Source organism: Poeciliopsis prolifica, unplaced genomic scaffold (genome assembly GCF_027474105.1).
Source record: "Poeciliopsis prolifica strain line A6 unplaced genomic scaffold, Auburn_PproV2 SCAFFOLD005, whole genome shotgun sequence".
NCBI lineage: Eukaryota > Metazoa > Chordata > Actinopteri > Cyprinodontiformes > Poeciliidae > Poeciliopsis > Poeciliopsis prolifica.
Window position 1 is genome coordinate 17,350,730 of NW_026562380.1, and position 22,515 is coordinate 17,373,244.

General features: G+C 40.9%; 3 protein-coding genes across 7 annotated transcripts in view; 2 read left to right on the forward strand and 1 right to left on the reverse strand.

The window, feature by feature from the left end:
- The window catches only part of kcnq5a (potassium voltage-gated channel, KQT-like subfamily, member 5a), a 94,136-nt gene extending 82,021 nt beyond the window's left edge, over positions 1 to 12,115 (reverse strand). For all 5 annotated transcript variants that reach the window (XM_055029846.1, XM_055029843.1, XM_055029845.1 and 2 more), the window contains exon 1: positions 11,572 to 12,115. In XM_055029846.1, the coding sequence (XP_054885821.1) occupies positions 11,572 to 11,921 (350 nt within the window). In that variant the 5' untranslated portion in view covers positions 11,922 to 12,115. The remainder of the gene's footprint in view (positions 1 to 11,571) is intronic.
- Positions 12,116 to 14,050: 1,935 nt separating this feature from the next.
- cnrip1b (cannabinoid receptor interacting protein 1b) lies at positions 14,051 to 21,169 on the forward strand. Its single transcript, XM_055029850.1, has 3 exons — positions 14,051 to 14,645; positions 16,421 to 16,565; positions 17,485 to 21,169. Exons 1-3 carry the CDS (start codon positions 14,467 to 14,469, stop codon positions 17,647 to 17,649), a joined length of 489 nt encoding a protein of 162 aa, XP_054885825.1. The 5' UTR covers positions 14,051 to 14,466; the 3' UTR covers positions 17,650 to 21,169.
- Positions 21,170 to 21,964: 795 nt separating this feature from the next.
- LOC129359663 (calcineurin subunit B type 1) overlaps positions 21,965 to 22,515 on the forward strand; it is a 32,021-nt gene continuing 31,470 nt past the window's right edge. Inside the window, exon 1 of the mRNA XM_055029447.1 lies at positions 21,965 to 22,303. Coding sequence (XP_054885422.1) covers positions 21,965 to 22,303 — 339 coding nt within the window. The remainder of the gene's footprint in view (positions 22,304 to 22,515) is intronic.

A 22,515-nucleotide genomic window follows, 5' to 3' on the forward strand; every position in this document is an offset into this window, starting at 1 on the left:
TAAACAGATGCTCTAATATCACAATTTCACTTCAATAATGTTTGTGCTTCACAATCCTGATCAACACTGGAAACTATGGAAAGCCATTTCTGACATAATATGTGTGCTTTTTCACCATGACCTTATGTCCAACAACCATAGTTAAAAGCGCCCCCTGGCGTTTATTTAGCACCACTACAAGCCTAATCAACGCCAGCAGGGTTTAATGAGCCTCACAAGGAGTTATTTAGACACCTGGTAATACTGTTTATGACAAACATCTGGCTTACGTTTAATTACTCCGCTTTCAGATTGTTACACTTATTGTATCACGACTGCTTTCAATACTAGAGTAAAGCTTGGCTCTGTCAAGGGAAAATCGAAACAAACGTGGAGTAGAAGAGCATAAGCTTTGCACCAAGGCCTAAAATCAAATTAATTAAAAATCAAAGATATATTTACATATTTAAATCTGCTGTATATATAGTTAATTGTTAAAAACACACATATATACTTTTGTAGACACAAATGTAAAATTGTTCATTAAAACTCTTCAAATTTATAACCTGAACCATCTCTATGGCTTGCTGAATAAGTCCCAATCTCAACTGCAGCTGCCACAGTGAGGTGTGTAATAATATGCCTTACTTGCTTGGGAGTAGTCGACTCTTCCTTCTTGTTCCCTGACACATTTTCCCTGATTGTGTGTGTGTCAAAGTGTGACCTTCCGTTTGCTCCTTTTGTGATCCTGCAGGCATGGCTTCCTGATCCCTGGCACTCTGCTGCATGGTTCAGCTGCTCCTCATTAACTCATCACCATGAAGTTTCTCTTCACTGCAACTCACTTTACTCCTCATCCGACCGTGGCACTAGCCAGATGGGTAACATTCAATCCAGCTGAAAAATGTTTGTGTTTTTTTTCTGAAGTTAGGTTTTTCTTTATCTGTTTTTTTTTCACCGCTTTTCTCTTTGTGCCTGTTCTTTCTGCCACTTGCTGACTGGCCAGCCTGTTCTGCAAACCTGTCAGAGTTCCTGGAATCACTTACAGCTGTCAATGGGATAACAGTGGGCTGATGAATGACATTTACCACTTGTTTCTGCTCATGACTGCTTCTTGGATTCGATTTCCTTGAAGTCAGGTCGTACGTTTCTAGGGTCTGCGGGTTAAAATCTGCACTTGTAATATTTCCCACCTATTTACAGTAAACATTACCTCCAACAATCAAGACGGCCCAATTTTTAATCTTTTTGTTGTTGTTAATGCTCTCGCCCACACCAAACATCAACACCCGAAGGTGTTCTTGGTGTCTCAGTTTTGTCACCTGTGTCATGAAGCTCATGTTCAGAATTAAATGACCAGAATTTGAAATATTTCTCCTAAGATATTTTGTTGTGTGTGATCATTAGTGGTTTATGTTATTAGCAGAGCACCATGTGCACAAGATAGCAGCTGCTGTAAAAAGGTTTTAGTATCATTTTAAAAACAAAATCAAATGATTAGAAGTTTTTTATTTATCTAAAATCTTACATGAGAAATGATCTCATTCAGTGTTACTATCTGGGTTTATCAGTGTCTGGAGTCAATGATGGGAACAACAATTGTAATAGCTGACAATGCTGACATCACCATTAGTTCAATGTGTTTTTAAATTATTTGGAAAAACAGTAAACTGGATGGAACGCAAAATTTTTCCTGATATTATTTTGTTGACTCTTCTGAGCTTCTGCCTCACAGATCAGCCTCCCCACTCTAACACACACATGCACACACACACAACTCCTTCAGACTAGCCAGCAGCAATCAGCAGACAGCTGGTGGATCTGCAGATTATACGAGCTACTTCTCAGTGAAACACTGAGAAAAAGGTTGACAGAGGAGCAATGATGTGTTGACTTCCTGAGGCGAAGTTTCAAAAAGAGCAGGAGTTTTTAAAGAGACAAAAGTCCAATTTCAAGGCATTAAATCACATTTTTTTTACCTCATATTCAATGTATACGTGGCATTTTCATAGCACCTGAAAGTAACAGTTTCCTGATTGTGTTATATATAATGACACTAAGTGCCTGGAAAATGCATAATATTGTCTAGTCTCTGAGTGTATTCTGCAGAGAAGGAGTGTTTCTGCTTCAACACTCCTTGATCACATAATCAGGTCATTAGCAGAACTCAGCAGAACTTTACTGCATGCTGAGAAGGTACAGTAGAAGATGCAGGACCCACGGCCTTCAAAATTGGAGTTCAATATCCCCGACCTAGACAATACAGACACCTAACATTTCCACATCCAGCAAAGTCAATGACAGAAGTAAAGACTCAACAAGAACCAAAGCAGAAAAAACTTTGGTTGAGTCCGTTCACTCCTCATTTAAAATTAGCATCAATGAACAGTCGACGTCTCTGAAGAAAGAGCTTCGGTTTAAACAGCTTCCTTTGTACTTCCCCAGACTTCATTTTAAACACTTCACGGACACTGAGAGTAGCTGACGCTGAGTCGTCTTTCCTCAACTTGCACAGGCACCTGAACAATGAAGCAAGTGAAGCAAGCAAGTTAAAATGAACATTGAAGCAAGTGAAGCAAGGAGAAAACTTCTGCTTCAGCTCCCCTGTTATTTGACCCAGTAAAATCTGATCGCTCCTCACAGCAAAAAAAATGTCTCAAGACACTGGTGCTGTTAATTCTCAATCATATCTTTTTGACTATAAAATAAAATTAAAAATGAGAAATATTTGAAAAAAATGTGGTTCTGTTTCTCTTGCATCTCTCTTTGAGATGCAAGAGAATAAGCATTAGTCCAGCTATTCTGGGGTTACTCTGAGCTAATCTCAAGTTAAGAGTCAATAAATCATCTACTAGCAAAACCAGCAAGTGTGATAGTATTTGTGTCCTCTGCAGGTAAACTCAAAAAGCAGAAGTGGACAAGTTTAAGAGAAATGTCAACATTGCTGTCCGAGCAATTTTCCGCATAAAACAGAAACAAACTTCTGAACAATCATACCACACTTTGAACTGACGTTGGTCAAAATAGTTAGACCAAAGCTTGGTGTCGAGTCTGCCTTTCTGAGAAACAAAACTACGTCATTTTCATCACGCGTCTTTGTCAATGAGAGCCAATTTCAGCACTTCAGATAAAGTATGTGGGGACCGTCACATTGTGACCAACTCTTGGGGAAGCAGAAACTGATATTACTTCCTGAATAACATGATTTTCTCATTTTCTTTCATGAGAAAATTAACTCCTCTGTTCTCCACATGCTTGAACGTTTTGCATTCAGCTGTATATCGGTACCCCAACTCCAGGAATTAGACGGGTGTGATGAATGACTTCATCAAGGATCCTTCAACAAAAGGACAAAATGTCAAGGGAAGCAATCCCCTGTTCGCATAGATGACTCTCGAGAATTTGCCGTGGGATGAGTGGGTGAGATGTTGCCGCTCTTCCCGACTCACCGTGTCACTAGGAAGAAGTGTGAGCGGCAACCCAGATAAATTATCCATAGCATGCGATTGGTAGAGCCTGATTTAGAAATGGTCCCTTATACACAGTGTGAACAAAGATGGCAGCCAAGACTACTGGAATATTAACACTCGACCCAGGTGGTGCTGCACCATTATAAGCAGCTCATAATTTTATATGCATGTGTGTGCGTGTGTGTGTGTGTGTGGGTGTGTGTGTGTGTGTGGGGGGGTGTGTGTGTGTGTGTGCGTGTGTGTGTGAGGAATTCAGAGGGTGACTCATAAAAGAGCAGAGTGTGTTTGGTGGGAGAGCAGTAAAAGGTTACCTATATGTGGAGGAGGAAATGTAATCCATAGAGAGTTCTGCATTACACTTACAAAGGAGATCAAAACCATTTGCATATCTCTGGATAAAGCACAACGTTATGGAAATTTAACTCATAAGATTAGATCATTTTTTTCAAATGCGTTTTTGAGAGTTGAGACTAATTAATATGCAGTTAAACAAGGAAGTGCTGAGGCTTTTAATGGGGCCGACCAGTTTTGTTGCAATGTATTGAAATAAATCACATCCTGTCCAACCTTTATTTTTAAACATCTTATATTGTATTTTACTTGTTCCTTAGTTTGGTATTTATTTCTTTTGATTTTTGGCGAAACTGCACAGCGTTTTATGAATATTTCCTGTTTTTACGCACACATTTTGCATCTCACATTCTGTGTGGTTCAAAAGGTATCGGTCAGGAGAAGGATACGAAAATGTTCTCCAGCATGATACATTTAATATTGGTCAATGTTCAATATCTGGACTTAATTGTCTTACATTATGGTAAACCCAAGCATTGAATATTATGCTTTGTACTAGAAAATTGTTGTCTCGATTCCCGATGCTGTAGGTCTTCCCCTTCTCTCTAAGTGGCTACTATTGCCACAAAAACCTAAGACAAAACTACAAAAATGCACTAGAATAACCAGTCTGAACAAGATTGTGTCGAAAATCAATGCGGTAACCTGAAAGGGACTGCGGGCAAAATTTTTCCACTGCTAGCAACCTTTTGCAAAGCAGAGTTAGCAGACAGTGCCATCTTAAGATCTGAGAGTATCATAGTGTGTGGACTTGGTGGGCCTAAATTCAAACAGTACATTGGCAGGATCCATCAACCAAAGGAAACTGGCACTAAATAAAGAGTCCAAGCCAATATATGCAAAGAACAAAGCAGAAGAAATTACATTTTATGGAACATCCTAAATGAAAACTCTCAAAAACACAAACACCCACAGCCTGATGGCACCAACTTCATCAACTTCTTTGCTGCAATGAGCAATACCCCTCAAGTTTGTTGTGAAATCTTAAGAGGCAATCAAGAATGTGCATGAGCAACGCTGGTTTAAATATTTACGTGTGCTAATAACCCTTCTGTGCAAGAGTTTTCCGGAGGCAGAGTAAATCAAATTGGTCGAGCAGATATGGTAATATGCGGAGAGGCGGGGAACACTGGTGTGATGCGCACCATTCCTGGTGTACTCCGAGTGGGCAGGGAGCTGAAATTGTCTCAATCCATCAGTTCTGCAGTCTGTTCCTCCGATAATGTGCCACGGGACTGCCAGCTGAGAACAAGCCAGTGCGGACACACATATATACTGACTGTAAGTGTGAAGAGCTACGCACAGGGGAAAAAAACAAGCACACACCAATTTCACTTTCTCAGTCTCAATAGTCACAAACATACACACCTCTAGAGCCTAAACACTTCCTCTCTGACCTGTTTCAGTACAACAACATCCATTTGCTACTGCAGCACCTTCAAATCCTTTGCCTTTTCACCATTTTACCCTCATCAAAGTAGATTTTTGACTATTTCAGTCAACATCGCAGCCAGACCTCAGCCTGGATTAGTTCGGGGGAGCGGGTTTTCATTAACACCTTAGAGTGAGTCCATAACATAATACCCACCATATGTGCCCGGCGTGAAGGGACCTAGGCTTCATCGGAATCGCTGCATGACGATCAGAGCAAAATGAGAAAAACTGAAATGCTAATGACTGAAACGGCTGAGGAAAACGAGGCAAAATGTGACTCTTTTGATGACTCACTGAACAATATGGGTGAGGGTTTGACCATTAATCTTGAGTTTGAATAAGAAACCACACTGTTCTCCTTTCTGGCAGAAATTACTTTAAGCATAAATTATTAGTAATTTAGTGGTGGGAAATTAGTGGGGGAGAACTCCTGTAGTTGCCTTTAGCTGTGCTGTCAGGTAATTGATCTTTACAAAGGTGCTTTCTGAGAGCTTTGCACTGAGTAACTTTAAAAGCAGACTGCTTGCAACAGCATCAAGGCAAATTAGCACAGTTTAATCACCAATTAGATTAATTATCCACAACTAAAAGCCTGAGCATTTTTCAAAAACACTACTGCACAAAGTGATCATGAACCAATGGCTGACAGTAGTTGACATAAACAGGCCTTCTGATTGACAATGTTTCAAAATGTGGCATGTTTAAAGGACGACTTCCAGCTGATCCATGGAGACAATCCAGCTACTTGCACATTTCCACCGCTGCACAACATATGAGATGCAACAACAACTTCCTGAAGGACTGGTGTGGACATGTCCCTATCAACTCTGGCATGAAGGGACTGTCCAGTCTTCATGTACCTGCATCTATGTTCAGACACAGCTGCATGTTGTACTCAAAGCATTAACAGACAGGTAACGCTTTTTAAACTTCCTTTGTAAAAGGAATACATACAATACATATATCCTAATTTACTGAATAAGACTGTAAGGCATTCACTTGGAAGTTTTGGCATTATTCTTAGCACGAGATAAGAAAAGGTCTTCCAGTATCTGTGGGTGCAGCAATCAACAGATTATTTCTCAAATCAGCATGACGCCTACCCACTAAGGACTGAACGACTCTGAAACTGGAAAATCTCCCACAGTGGCTCCCTGTTGTCCTACATCTTCAACATTGTTCCTGAGAAGGAAAGCACTTTTGAGGAGGAAACACTTTTTGTACCGTCGTGGTCTCGATTATACTTTGTTCTTTCGGTTCTGTTTGTATATCTTTAATTCAAACCTGTCTGCCATCTACTGCAAATCAAGATACGCAACCAGATGTTGCCTGGAAATCAACATCCTTCTGTCTGCTTCCTTTCCTAGAAAATGTGGAATATTTGCCTCCACCTCTTTCCTCTCCACTCATCCTTCTGCTAAGGAAGGATGAGTGGAGGAAGGATGAGTGGAGCCTGGCATGGCAGTGCACCAGCGAGTGATGCGGTGACACCACTCCCCAGTATCTGTGCTGTGTTACACTATCCAGTAAGGACTTAACACACACACGCATACACACATGCTGTCTTTAATAGTGCCAGCTCTGTGCCCATTCATGCAAACACCGGAACACAACATGACAGTATTTATGCGCAAACACAGACACGCACACACAAATCTCTCATTCTGCTCATCTGATCTAATAGGTCCCAAGCAATTTCCAGCATTTTCCACTGGGTGCTGGCCAGCTACCTGGAACTAACACTGAACCTAAACATAGAGTCTTTTATGCGCTCAGGTGTCTGTCGCTGTGTTCTGAGGAAATAAAGTGCAGCCTCTATGAGAGACCTTTGATGTTAAGCGAATCATACATCCCCCTTTTTTTCCCCTCCTGTTTTGATCAATGCAGCTGGAGCTTAGCAAGTGATGGAATAGAGTGTGGCAACAAGATTATTTTGTTTGAGATTTAATAACATTGGTTGCATTACCTTAAAGAAACACAATAAATTATGACATAGCAATACAGGGAGATAAAATGTGTTGGGAAATGATTAAACTACCTGTAATATAAATTGTAACAGCTCTCACATAGCACGTGCAACATTATGATTTGAATCATTTATGTGCATGAGTTATTGTTATAAATAATAATATTCTTTTAAGACCCTTAAAAGAATATTAAGGGTCTTAATATATTAAGGGTCAAAATAAGTTTCTCATAGACTAATAAGCTCTAAATTCTAGTCAACGTGTAGCACTGGGTCTGGATGATATTTTAAATATCCCAAATAAATAAACAAAATGACAAATAAAATAAAATGAATTCTGAAGTCTTTTCAAAACAAACATGTCCTTCAAAAAAAAAGAGATATGTGGATGATAAGACCAAAGCACAAGACTGAAGATTTTTGTCATCCGGTTTTTGGTGGAACAAGAGAGAGAGAAAAGAGAAAAACAATAAATTGTTGAGTTTCTTTTTGTTTGTAACGAACCACCAAATCTATGAGCTGCGAAGTCTCTGTTGGTTGAAACACTTTTCGTTATTTAAAGTTGGTAATAGCTGGTTGTGAAAATATAAAATGTAAGGAGATGAATTTTACACCCAGTCCATCCTTCAAAAAGCAATTTGTCTTGCAGAAATATAAGTGTGAATGGGCTCAGCTTGACCACTTTAGAAAGGTGATACTCACAGAATTGTAATTCACTTGGTTGATTTGTCTCCCCCCACCCCCCTGTTAGTAGACCAGAACAGCCTGGGGATCATTTGCTGACACACTCATACCATGGATAACTCAATCAATTTCCTACAAACACACACCCAAATGCCAAACCTGCTTCTGTTACTCAGACACAATCCAACATGTTGACATGTCAGCACAGTGCGTGTGGGGAAAGCAACACTTTACACACTGGCACGGGTAAGTACATGGATGTCCTGTGATTTTTGCATACCAAAATAAAATTTTAAAAAAACAACAACAAAAAAACCGTCTAAAAAGTTTGTTAAAAACAAGAAGTCAGTTCAGCACAAAATGCAGACTGTGGCTGGAACCCATTTCCTGCTAATGTGATTAGCCCAACACACGCTATCTCATTTGGGAGATAGAGACTTAATGTCAAACGGAGGAGCATTACTCCGCGAGAAAGCAACAACAGCGGCTCGTCTGTATCAAGATTCATACAGAAGATACATATAGTAGATTCCTCTATACAGCCAAATGCATTAAGAAGAAAAGAAAACAGCTTTCTAATGCTCGGTGTGAATCCTAACCAAAGACAAACAGCAACGATCAAAGGGAACCTTTCTTTTATAAATCATGCGCTCAGTGCTTTGTTGAGCACTGACGTGCGAAAGTATTTGTGAGAAGCATGTGTCGACGCCAGGCGAGTTTTCGCAACTGTGCAGCTTTACCAAACACCTGTTGGTGTGTTTGGAAATGAGGTGACATTTTATGTTCTACATATGCATTTGCATGATGGGGCTGTTTATCAAAGCCATATGCATCGCATTATGCAGTTAATTAAGGGAGGATTAATTACTTGCTGGCTTTATGAGATTCCGATTTTATTTGCAACGTGTAGAGATTAAAACAGTGGACTTGTATCTTTGCAGCTTGTATCTTTTTGTTGTTTTTTTTTCACTGAGATTGAACGTCTGTTCAGATGCCCCCAGGCATCCTGTTGCCACAAAATCAACTGAACAAACTTTTAGGCGAATGAATATCAAACTTTCATTTTGATGCTGTGATTTTGTTATTCTATCATTGGGTGACAAAAAGTGTTCTCAGGAGAAAAAATTATAATTTGTCAGTTGCACCCAGATGTGTTTCAACAGGGATAGGTGACCCGCTGGTTATTGTCCATTGAGTCTGGACAATAATGCTAAGCTTGGTAAGTGATTAGCTAAATTTGATTGAATAAGTACAATTTGAGACTTGGGAGAAGGAAAATAACATTTCAAATGTTAAAAGGAGCATTACAGTAATAAATATAGAGCAATCAAACCTAAGCCTGGACTCTATGTGGATACAGATTCAGTAAAAAAATGTTTTCGATATGTTTCATAATTTCTCATTTTCATAAATCCAGGTCATCTTTCACATAATATTCACCTCTGGCTGGAAATTAAAAGCACTGATGTTTTGTTTCTATGAGCTGACCTCCACAATATCAGAGTAAAGCAGAAATGAATCAGTGCTGAGCTTCTCTATCACCCCCCTAGTTTTCAGATTGAACAACTGGCTTTCAGTGAACTGAAATACATTTTCTAACTTATTACAATATTCTATCTGCTTTCCCTGCTTTCTAGGAAGAAATTTAAACATGCCAAAGCCTAGGTGTGCAAACACAAACAGCATTTACACAAGAATACTGAAAATAAACAAAGCAAAGCATAAACTTTGACATTTTTTGATCATTTAATTCGTTTTCTGCCTGGATTCTCTTGTTTCTTGTCCCGCGCTTTTTCCTGCAAACTTGCCTGAAGCGTGAGAGATTATTTGCGCAAATCTCCCCTCTATCCCACTTAAACAAATGGTTTGCTTTGTTAAGTGTGCACAGCTGATCAGAACCGCTCAGTGTGGGAGGCTGCGGTTTGGAGCAGATGTAACAACTTAACCCCCCGCGACCTCGGCTGTCCTGCAGGAGCAAATAAAATGTCAGCATCCGGCTTCGCAGCATCTCCTCTGACAGCTCCACTTCCTTCTCACAGAGCTCTTCTTCCAAAAGAAAGGGCTCGGAATAGGGAGGGAGGCGGCGCCTCGGTCCGACGATGGGAACACAATACCTCAGTGGAAGCCTTTTTCATTGGCACCACTGGTGTAGAGTTATAAAAAGCCTTAAGACAAATCCATATTTTCATCTAAACTTCAATGCCGCAAAGCTCTTGGGATCACCAAGTCAACGAGATGACCACGAGAGGCGAATCTTTACGATAACAGGTTTTTTGCGAGCGATAAGTGATTTGAAAAAATAAAATAAAATACATTTTCTGACTGACATCTCAGTGTGAAACCCTTTGAGACTATTATGTAGAAAACCACTTCATACCCACTCCAAAGTACAGTGGAGGATATGTAATGCTGTGGGCCTGTTTCCTGCTTCAGGAGGAAGTTTGCGGGTTTGTGAGAAGTCGACAGAAAAAAAAAAAAAGAAAAAAAAAAGCTTTATGGACGCAGAAACCGTTACGTCAAGCAGCAAATCATTCAGAGTGCTGCTGACAGACAAAAACCAGGGGAGGTCAGAAAGATCTGCAAATTGATTGTGTGAGTAGAGAGAGGAAATCAGAGTATTTCACATAAGAAAAAAAGGAAGAAGAAGAAAACAAGTTGTGGTCAGGGGGAGGATGTTTTCAATCTAAGGGCTTTCCTCCCAGAACCACTTTGTTTTGAATGAAGTTGAAGAACTAGCCTGTTCATATCCGTCTCGTTTGTAGTCTGACTGATTTCCCAGATCTCTTGGAGGACGTCCAAGTTGTACAAAGATAAGTTAAGCCGTGACCTAATTATATCGCGCAACAGCGAGCACACTACGGTTTCTGTTTCAGCATCGCTTAATTTCACTTTATCTGCGTTGAGCTGATTCACAACAAATGTCATGGCCAACAAGCTCTGGTTCAGTTATATAGAGCTCTGCATGACGGCATGAGCCACAAGTTACGTCAAAGGACATTTTATGCAACAGGACACCGTCAAAAAGCAAGCTCCTGTTACAAAAATTGATATTCATATTCTATCTTTAAGCAATGTTTCAGCTTATTAATTTTTATGGTGAGGGTGGCAGAAAACCCAAAATGTCCCCGAACTTTCTCAAAACATCAGAGCAGGTCGAGGTAACATCAACATCAACCTTGACCCATCATGGATTCTGCAACGCTCTACTCTTCTTTTTCTGACTCTGGGACCTTAATTTCCAAATATTGTCACCATTATTCTTGCTGCACTTTTTCCTTCCACTAAACTTTGGTGCTAGTTTATATGAACAACCCAGCTCCTTGAGTGATGCCTTTGGAGGCTTACCATTCTTGGGGAGGGTGTGCATGTCCGTCAATGAAGCCCCTGACCGTGTAAACAAACCTTTATTAGTTGGATGTGTGGAATATTTCAATGTCCGAATCTCTGTCACTTTTTAAATTGAATCAGTGAAATAACTGTTTGACGATACTCTACATTATTCTTCACTAATGTGTCTGTATTGTACATGTCCAGGTGATGAAGTCGATGTTGCGGGGTAAATGAAGCAGGGTGTGCACGCATGTAGGCTACTTTCTAAGCAGTTGTTCGACTTTTAAAAGTTAGAAGACGCGAGTAGCAATGTTTTGTTTTGTTTTCTTAATATTTGTAGCTAAAGTTTGTACTCACACAAAAGCGTGGTAGACGAAAGCCCACTCCCTCGGCCGCTCCAGCACATTGTAGAGGTAGTTCTGGAGCCGCCGGTACCGCGCGTTCCTGCGGCCGCTCTGCGAGCTGTAGGTCAGCGGCTTCCCCAGCAGACTGAGCCGGGCGCCCTGGTTCCTCTCCGCCGCCGCCGCCGCCGCCGCACCTGCTGCTGGGGGAGACAGCAGCCCGTCCCCGACCCGAACCGCGTTGTTCATCGCCCTCCGTCCAGATTCCACATCTTTTAACGGGTGCTCCTGAGTCCGGCTCCCAGCGGAGGTCTTCAGCCAGATCCCGGTGCCGCCGCTTTCGTCGCCGGTGTGGCTGCGCGGCATGGCATCACCGGCGCGAGCGGGGAGCGCGCTCAGAGACCGGCTCGCACCCACATGTAGCCAAGTGTTTTTCTCGGTATTCTAACTTCAGCTATTGAGGTAAGTCGGACCGAGGGGTTAATTATGGGTTAATTCTCTAATGGCCTCCCATACCGTCTCTCTACGCTCATTTGACTCCGATTTTGATACTTTGGCCATCTGCGCAAGGCTGGGAAAGAGTTGGGTTATGAAGGAGTGGATCTCCAAAGACATTTGTCGGGAGGGAGGGAGGAAAGGACCCCCCCTTCCCCTTTCACCCTCCCACACTCATTCTTCCACCAACGCATCCTCGCGCTCCCACTGGACAGAGGTGTGGCGCAGCACGAGCCCCCCAAAACAAAGTCTTCATTTGGTTTGAAAAGCAACTGGAAATTATTTATCTGTTTCCTCAGCATATATTTGCGATTGAAATGTGAAGGTAAGAAAAAGAAAAAAAGACACGTCAATGAAGCTGCCAATCGTTGCTTGAGTGAGGTTTAAATGTTTTAGGTGTTGAAAAGTGAGCGAAGGCTTCGTGTGATCCCAGATGGCAGCATTCTGCAGAAAAAAAAGCCTCTTTGTCAATAACAGAGTTTCACACAAGAGGAGTGCAGGTGCTACTTTGACCTGCCATCAAACAACTGAATGTTGAACGACTTTTCCAACCTAGTGGCAATTTTATTAGTTAAAACAAAAATCTGATGTATTCAGAGCATAATCTCTGCAAATTTATTGATGACTCCCAGTATTGGTGTTTACAGATTATTATTAGTAGTAGTAGTTGTCATAAAATGGTGGTGGTGGAGGTGGTGAGGCAGCACGCTGGAGACCCAGGTAAGTGAATGGTGGTAATTTAATATAAAATAAAGTCCACAAACGGAGTCCGCGGCCAGGCAGCACGGCTGAGCGGAAGCCAGGGCTCAACACCGGTAGCACTGGTCTAACAGGCGGCAAACAGCGACTGACAATTGACAACAAACGACAAGGACCCGACGAGGAACAAAGGACACGGGAGGGACTAAATACACTGAGGGTAATCAGGAGAACAAGACACACCTGGGAACAATCAAGGGGAAGACAGGACAACGAGGAGAACTCAGGACACAGAAACTCAGAATTAAACACAGAAAAACACAGAACCTGACAGTAGTAGTAGTAGTAGTAGTAGTAGTAGTAGTAGTAGTTTATTATTTTTTTACATTCTACAGTAATAGGTCCAACAACTGATTGCATAAATTGCTTCAACTTTATTACACATTTCTTTTTGCACGAATATTCGACTAATAAACACACCCGTCTCCTTCATTAAAAAAAAAAAAGCCTAAACGCCTTTCTCTCGCTGTGGTACAAGCCTGACCTCTAGTGGTAACGTTGTCGCATTACAGCGAGCCAGCAGAACCTAGAATAAATTGGCCTCTGCAACTTTTTCATTGTGCTCTCAGGTCAGCCGAATAAAATTTGTTTAGAGCCTCAAATGTTATGTGGCCTTTCGAAGAAAAACAACAACAAAACATTTTAGACAATTACTTTAGGATATTTCTTGTGAGTTTGTAAGTCATCTGTTAGGATCCTGGGTTGTTTTGAGATTTGTTTATTATTCAGTGTACCTTTGTCCTTAGTCTCTCTCTGTGTGTTTTTTTTTCCCTCTCTCCCTTCACACCTGCAGTCACTTAGCCATCAGCCCTGGTTCATTTTTCCCCACATTCACTCTCCCATTATTTAAATGCTTCTACTGGTTCCTGTCGTTTCTTTCCTCAGTTTCTTCCCCGTTCAACCCTGCTGTCTTTTTGTCCTATGGGTTCCTGTTTTTGTCCACCTCTGGCTCCCTGTGCTCCTTCTGATATTTGTAAGTTTGTCCTTTTTTTTTTTTTTTTTTTTTGCATTGAACGTTCTAAATGTGTATAGACCTATAGATATATATTTAAAAATAGAGAGAGAGAGATGTTTAAAAAGAGGTGTTTGGACTCTTTAAGTTAGATTGTGAAACCTAGATGATGATTAAATTCAGATTATGGCTATCGGCCTCTCAGCATAGAGACTGTTCAGCTTTACAGACAGATGACATAAAATACTAGGGGGATGGGAGGGAAGACACGTATTTTTTGTTGTTGTAGCCATGTTTGCATGACTACAGATTGTATTTGCAAGCGACACAATGCATCGGTTTTTAATTCAGCACCAAGGACAGCTGACCGGCAAAGACACGCGCGAGGAGCGAGAGGAGTGGGCATATAGTGTGGGAGTGTGACGTGAGAGAAAGGGACAGGGTTTTGCTTTTGTTTTGTTTTTTGGGGGGTTTTCCTCAAAAGAGAGCACGGGTTGGGATTAGGCTCGCGCTGTGGGTTGGAGTGGATTACGCGGCGTCGCGCGCGCAGAGAGTGCCGCCGCGCTTCGTCGCCGCCCGACGAGCTCCTCGGTCCGCTCCGCCGCCAACTGGATCGCGACCCCCGAGGCGCACCCCGACTCTCTCCGCGCCTGCCGCCGCAATCACTCGCCCGCACCGAGGCGTCCCCTGCGGCCGCATGGGAACATGGCCGACGTCCCCCAGATCGTCAAAATCGGGATTTCCCTGAAGATGCTTCCGAACAACAGCGCGGTGTTCTTCAAGTCGGACGGGGCTCGGTTCGGGCAGACGCGGACCATCAAGCTGCTGACGGGCTCCAAGTACAAGATCGAGGTGGTGGTGAAGCCGGGAGCGGTCCAGGCCACGTAGGTATTCACGTGGATTATCCTGATCTGGTCTGGGGGGCAAATCTGGTGAGGCTGGGAGGCAAAACCAACATGTATCTCATTCTAATAGGGCGAATATTTGGAGCTTAGTATCTGAATATTTTCGGTGAGGTTGCTGCTGCATTTTCTTTTTAAAAAAATGCATCTAATAATATTTTTAACCCAGATTAGTGACTTTTTCCATTAGATAGTTCCTCATCAAAACGCTGCGAACAGATGGACTACGTTTTCTGAGTGTTTTCTCTATAGGCTACTATTGGACAATAGAAATTGTCCAATAATACAAAGGGTAGTTTAAAAAATGCATTGTTTTATTATTAGTTTTGCTTCATGTTGATACAGACTGATCAGCTTTTTTTTTTTTTTTTTTTTTTTTGGTGTGTGTTTTTATTTATTTATGTTCAATTCCATGTTTTAAATGATTATTATTAATTTTTTTTTTGTTATTATTGATCCAACATTTTGGCCCTGAGGGCTCCACGGCTCGTCGAGGCAACTTTAAAGCCGACTCTATGTGCGGCACGTGAACGCAACAAGAACACCTCCTGCCTGCACGTCAAATCCACCGAGGATTACTGTGGGCCGCGGGCCTTTGTGGCGCCGTGTCACCGGGGCTCTAGTGACTCGGACTCTCTGGTTATGCAATCAATCTCCAGAGTCGCACTGCCATCTCCGAACACGGATTAGAGACAGATGTAATGCTGTGAAACATCCCTGAGCACGCTCCCCAACAAGAGTTATATGAATGTAGGTCACGCATGGCATGATGCAGAAGAGCTGCTCAGCTGAATGTGGGGCACACAGCACAGCTGGGTGAGCCTGCAGCTCCACTTTGATTTGTCAGTGGGGCTGTAGCAAAAAAAAAAAAAAATCTGTCAAAGATCTCCAGCTGTTTGGATAAAATACTTTGAAGCTTTTTATGTTTTAAGGAGCATGACAACTGCAATGCTTTCAGTAGGGGTTGTGTGTCACGCATTGCAGCAACAAGTAGTTGAATGAATGAGAAATTAATATTTTGATTAATTAAAGACTTGTCAGTTCTTCTCTTTCAATGCAATCAGTGGCATCGTGAGAACTGCACTGCAAAAACACAACATTTGTTACCAAGTAGTTTTTGGTCTAGTTTTGCATCCAAATACTGTATCTTAGTCCACTTGAATTAAGACAAATTTACAAGTAACTTTTTGGCAAGGCACAGGAGCTTAATATTGTTTTTGTTTTTTTACATCAAAACATTATTCCCTCATAATAAGTGAAATAATCTGCCAGTGGAACTAGTATGTTATTAGCAATATTAAGGAATTATTCACTTAAAATAATCTCCTGTGTTTTTCTTTAAAGTTAATTATGTCTTATTTCAAATGTCCTAAGATATTTCCACTAGAAATGAGACCAAACGTGCTTGGTGAGAGTTTGTGTTTTCGCAGCGTAGTATGCATCTGTAAGTTCCAAGATAGCAGCTCTTGAGATGGAGGTGGGCACGGCTGGCTTTAATAAAAGGATATTTATGTCTGAGAATGGCCTAGTCAAAACATAGAATTGAGAATCTCTGGACTAATGAATAAATAAATGAAAAGGAAAGTTGATGCTCAGAGATGCTCTCTATTCAATTTGGCCGAGTTTGAGCTGTGTTAAGAAGAATTGTTGGTGCTGGTCAGTCATAAAAATACTTGTAACAGTAACGTGACAAAGTGAACATTTTTGCGAGGTTCTGTATATGTCATCAGAATGTTTTTCCGTGTATGCTCCTGCAGCTCCATGAGTGTGGGTGGAGTGACCTTTCCCTTGGAGCAGCAATCCAAAGACCCCCAGTCTGTGGTTTACACCGGTCAGTATGACACTGAGGGGGTGGCACACACAAAGAGTGGAGAAAGGCAGCCAGTTCAAATCAACATCCAGGTATGTGTGTACTGCACACGTTCGAGTATGAACCCAGTGTGTGCATCCAACGGCGTTTTCCACCATCATCAATAATGCAACTGATCCAGTATTTGTATCTCTTCAAACTTCAAATTAGAGCAGACATAGACTATAACATAAATTACCTTGACCCTGACGTAGAACGTTGCAGTCCAAGTCGGTCTTTCTGCAAAGATGTAACAGTAATTCTCACATATTATTTTATGAATGCCTGGTGGGATTAAAATTATTATTACTATAAATACAATGTGAAAATGCTCTGCTACTAAAAATAATACTTTTTTATTTTTCGTTGCTCACTGGAAAGAGATGTGATCATGTCTGTCTGTGAAACTTTGTCGCTGTCTTATCTTGGGGTCAAAGTTGAATCATTAAAAAAAACAATAATTCTTGGGAAGCATGAGTTCCTGCAGCAAACTACTACTGTAACAACATTTTAAACGATGTTTAAAAACTTCATTTCTGATGTGTAACAACATCTGGTGCATTTTAAATGTTATGTTTATTTGCAACGGCTTCCGCATTTATTTGCAGTTTTGCTCAAGACAAATGCACAATGCTTTAAATAAATCGAGCTTTCATTGCACCGAAAGAATTAGACAAATTCGGCCTTCCACTTATTTAAACAAGTATTTTAATCTTTAACAATTCATTCAAATTAAATGGAACTGTAAGCATGTTTAAAGTGTGCAGAGCTGTGAAAACACAATTTCATGAGCTCTGCATAGCAATATGTTCCTATGTCTTTCACCTGTAAAGGCTTTTCCACAAACTGTACTTTAAAATTGGATGTACACGGGGTGTTTCCTTGATTAATAATCATGTTTTCACAGCAAGCGATTCAATGATGCTCAAACCTTAAGGTCTGCATGTCTCGTACTTGTGTCCGTGCTTCCAGTTCACAGAGGCTGGATCGTTTGAAACCGTGTGGCAGGTGAAGTTCTACAACTACAACAAGAGGGACCACTGCCAGTGGGGCAACAGCTTTAACAGCATCGAGTACGAATGCAAGCCCAACGACACGCGCACGCTCATGTGGATCAACAAAGAGATGTTCGTCTGACGACCAGAGGCGGCGCGAGAGACGTGGACGTGTGCTTTAACGAGGCCTCCCTCCTTCAACCTTCTATCGGTGTCAGAAAATGCAAACCGTAACAGGCCGATGCCCTTCTATTTTATGTCAAAGACTGCATAAACCTCCTTGGCAAGTTTTTATTTTTCCATTTACACTCTGGTATTCTGTCCCTCAAGTGTGGAAAAAATAGTTTTATGTAACAGTACTATGGTTGTGAACGATTACCTGTGTTTCCGATGAGTATGTGTTTTACATATGGTGCTACTGATGTGGTTATGTGGATACGTATGTATTTGTAAGCTATATGCAGTACTGTGGAAAAGTCTTGAGCTGTCTCTTATTTCTTGAGATGTATTTGATTTGTTTAAGTTACTTAGCGCTGAGTAATGAGATTTGGTCACAAAGTCTCCACTGATTCAGTGTTGTTCATACAACAGGAAACTTGACAACCATTTATAAACTTAGGTCAATCTAAGACACCAAAGATAACACAGTTAGTCACAGACAGGAAAAACAATCTAATATTTGAGCACTAATAAACTCAAAATCACATACATTGCTGTTTTTACCCATTTTTCATATTCATTGTTAGCTATGAAATATTTATTTTTGTTCCTTGTAATCAACAAAAGCCAGCATAAAAGTCAAACAACTGCACTGTTAAAATCCATAATTTCACACACATTCCTTACGCCTGCTGTATTTGCTCAGTTTTGTTTAATTGGCACCCAAGTGATCATCCCCCATCTGTCTGCAAAGCACTGCCATAAAATATGTGCGAGAACTCAGGTGGGGGGTGGGGGAGACTAACAGTATGGCAGCAATGGTTGGCATGTAAAAGGTTCATTGGCAGCAGGGTGCTATAGAGTCTAGGAGATTTGTACCAATAAACTGAAGGCTGTATAAATGAGATGCCTCTTCTAATGGTTCAAAAAGGACTTGTGGCTTTGGCAAACTGAGTGGTTATAGTATTTTTTATTTTTATTTTTTTGGAATGAAGATCTGAAAGTATTTCCTGATTTCAGAGGGATCCAACCTCTAAGTCTCCCTGAGAAAAGTACTGGATACTCCAATCAACTGTTTGGCATGGCTTATGTTCTGGTCATGGTTCATGGCTGTGGGGCTATTAGGAGTTTAGTGTCCAGTTCACGTGTGCTTTGTGGATCTTGAGACTCATAACTGTGTCTCTTTGTGTGGAGGAGGATGGTAGAGTATGCCAAACCAAGAACTGCGTAAATATCCCAGTGGTGGTTGGATTTTGCCGGATCCGCCTCTTATCTAGAATCCGGATGCAGGGACGAGTATGGTTTGCAAACTTCAGGGTTTCATCTTTGATTTTCACAGATGACATGGTTCTTTTTGTCTTCGAACAATGACTTTCGGCATTCACAGTACGTATCAGAGCGTAATGTGACGTGGACAGGATGAGAATCAGTTTCATTTAGCTTGAAACCCTGGTTCTCAATTAGAAAATGATGAACTGCTTACTGTTGGTCAGTGCTTCTTAACCCTGGCCCCTACAGGTCACTGCCCTTCATCTTTTAGATGTGCATCTGCTCCACAGGCTTCTCCATTCAGATGATTGGAGAAGCCTGTTAACAACTCACTTGTTTAAGTCATTTGTGGGAAACACCTAAAACATGGAGGACAGTGGTTTGGAGGGACCAGGGTTGAGGAATGATGCTCTTGGTCAAGGTTCTCTCTCTGCCGTGTAAAGGAGAAGTTCTAGGATCAGGAGTCTTGTTTATAAGTTATAGTACAAGGGAGCAGGATATAGATGAATAGATTGGGGCCTTAACTGGGATAATGCAATTGATGTTCAGGAAGAAAATAGTCAAAAAGGAAATTCCTTATTTAGAGTCTGTGGAGGTTCCTCCATCTTCTCAGTGTTAAGTGTTCTTTTCTTTAGTGTTAGTATTTAGTTAATGTTTTATATTGATAATATTTATATTGGTTATATCACTTTTTCTTTGGTGGGTTTTGGTATTAAGTTGTTTACTAGATTGGGTGCACACATTTTAGTAAACGCTTGGTTTATTTAGAATATTAATTATTTTGTTTTTGGTTGAGTTGAAGGACTGGCTGGGAGGAGTTGATTGTCTCAAACCAGTAATTGGAACCAACCATCAGGCTGCGGGAAGCAGGGAATTTGATGTGGAAGACTCCTCCTCTCGCCCTGTTGACATCTTCCTCTCACTCTATTGTTATAATATTTATGGTGTTAGGTTGTTTTGTTTTATAGTTGTGTTAAAGTAAAATGTTGTGATTTGAATTTATTTATGTTTATGTATTGGTTGCTTCTGTTTGCTCCCCCACCCCTCCTTGTGTGTGTGTGTGTGTGTAGGCTAGCCTTTGTATATAAATTCCCCTGTGTGTTCATTGAGAAGAGTCAGTTAGTTTTGTTTGTTGAGTTGGTATGCTTTAGTTGATTATTTTTTGGGCCCATTTTTCTTATATTTCTTTTTGAAATTTGTTGTAAAAAAATCTTTAAGCTCTTTTTGAAAAATTAAATAGTTATTTTTTTATGCCTTTGTCCTTGAGTTTGCTGGTCGGACCATCACAGAGTCCATCAACATTCTGACCCTGAATTTTGGTGATCTGATCAAGGGCCCTTCCTTTGGAGGATATCTGGTCATGTCCCACTAGACTTCAAGGCAGACCCAAGATCTACCAAGGGGACTGTTTGTCCTTTCTGGATTGGGATTGCCCCCAGGTTGCCAGAACAAACTGGAGAACGTTTCTGGTGAGAGTAATATCAGGTTTTTACTGCTGGACCTGATTCCCCTGTCACGCTTGTTCTTAAAGAAGTGGAAGACGATGGTCAAACATTTGAGACGATGACCAGACCCCTCATGAAAAGTTTCATCTATAATGCCCTCAGGGTGTTACTGCCATATTTGGAGCCATGTTTATGCATTCTTGATTGCTGACCTGTTGATCAAGTTTTATTAATACAGTTTTAAAATGATTAAACTTTTGGTACAATCTGACCGACTTAAAAAGCATCTTGGTTTGAAGCACTCTATGTTTACCTATGTGGGAGTTCCTTATGTTGAATACCGTCGTTTCAACATTAAATCCAGTTATAAAAATAGGTGTTTTAGCTTTGTATGCAGTTCTTGTCTCCAGCGTGTTTGTGTTTGCTACCTCTTCTAAAAGGACCTGGCTGCCTCTCCATTCGGGAGAGTGGAAAAAAATGTTGTATTTGGAATATTCCCAGCCAAAACCTTTAGTGACCTCTTTATTGACTGTTTTATATTTTTTGGTGAAATTATATAAGAAAATACTTTTTTGTACAGAGAACCATGAACTCTTTGCAAATTGCTCATTTATTTTTTCAGAAAACACTCTCAATTCTCAATTAAATTGATCTATGCAGAATATTAGGGCGACAAAATGACATGTGCAATGTGCTGTTCTGATGGGATTTATATTAAGACGAAACTTTTCCTGTTGTTAAAGTGATGTTTGTAATGTTCTTATATTAAACAAGAAAATAATGTTTGCATCAGTTGTTGTCATTCATATTAAGTGGTTTACATGGTTTAATTGCTCTAATAATCTCTTTGAATACTAGTTCTATAAAACTTTCAGCACCTGGAAGAATACACAACTCTTGCAGGAAATTTTCAACAATACATGAGGTGAAATTTCCTTTGAGAGCACGGTCGGCATAATTTACATTGAAGGTCCTAAATAAACATTTGATACTTGCTAATCTGCTGTTTGGCATTACATTGACATTCATGTCAAATGCAACTGAAAAGTGACCAAATTTTATCTTCACATTTGATGCTCCTTAGATGTCCGTCTTATTCATACTAGAAACAAACTTCGAGGTCTTGTATATGTATATTAAATGGTGTCTTGTATTTTACATGTCAAAGACACGTGAATATATATATATATATATATATATATTATATATATATATATATATATATATATATATATATATATATATATATATATATATATATATATATATATATATATATATATATATATGTGTGTGTGTGTGTGTGTGTGTGTGTGTGTGTGTGTGTGTGTATTGTGACCTGTTCATTAAATATCGTTCATTTTTGTGTTTCCCTATTTACATTTATTTTACAGAGATGAATAAAACCAACACGTAAACAGTTATTTTCAAAAAATATCATTTTTATGGTGATCTGGTTTTGCGACAAAGTTTAGGGAAAACACCTCCCTGCAATGTTGAGACTCCACCACCAGGAGGAGCCCATGCACAAAGCTGCTTTGTGTAGGACATTAAAAAAAAAAACATGCAGTTTGTAGTACCCGGATGTACAGTACTGCCGCACCTCCCCCCTCCTCATTTTCCCTCCGCCTCTCCGCCACCGCCTGCTTGTCAAACCGAACCTCCTCCTCCGCTTACTGTCCCCTCCCAGCGGCTCTCACTCCCTTCGCCACTGCAGTGAAAGCCTCGGTTACTGAGAGAGACGGCAAGGAGAGTCTGAAAGCTGGGTACAAATCCAGGACCAGACCTCTGAAGAGGCACTACTACCGCGTTGGGTTTTTTTTTTTGGTATCGTTCCGCTCAGCTCGGCGGCCCGCTGACTCTTCCTGTTTCACCTCTTTTCCGTTCTCATCGCCTGGATTTCATCATCCGACCCGCAAGATGGTAAGCAGCAGAAGCAACGGCTCCTATTTTCAGCCTCCGCCGACTGGTAAACACACCAGCTGGCAGGCCCTGGCTCTAATGTGTTGAATAATGTGGCGTTTTCGCAGCTTCTTTTCCGCCGTGAGTGTCTGGCTTTGAGTGAACGGTCGAGAAACGTCGAGCTTTGCGAGGAGGAAACGCTTTTCTTCCCCACTTTTGGCTCCAATACCCCA

What these genes read in the sequence shown, in the direction of transcription:
- cnrip1b (XM_055029850.1), top strand. Translation starts at nt 14,467, where the DNA reads ATGGCCGACGTCCCCCAGATCGTCAAAATCGGGATTTCCCTGAAGATG. An exon ending in CCGGGAGCGGTCCAGGCCAC is followed by an intron (nt 14,646 to 16,420) that starts GTAGGTATTCAC and finishes ATGCTCCTGCAG; the next exon opens with CTCCATGAGTGTGGGTGGAG. An exon ending in CAGTTCAAATCAACATCCAG is followed by an intron (nt 16,566 to 17,484) that starts GTATGTGTGTAC and finishes CCGTGCTTCCAG; the next exon opens with TTCACAGAGGCTGGATCGTT.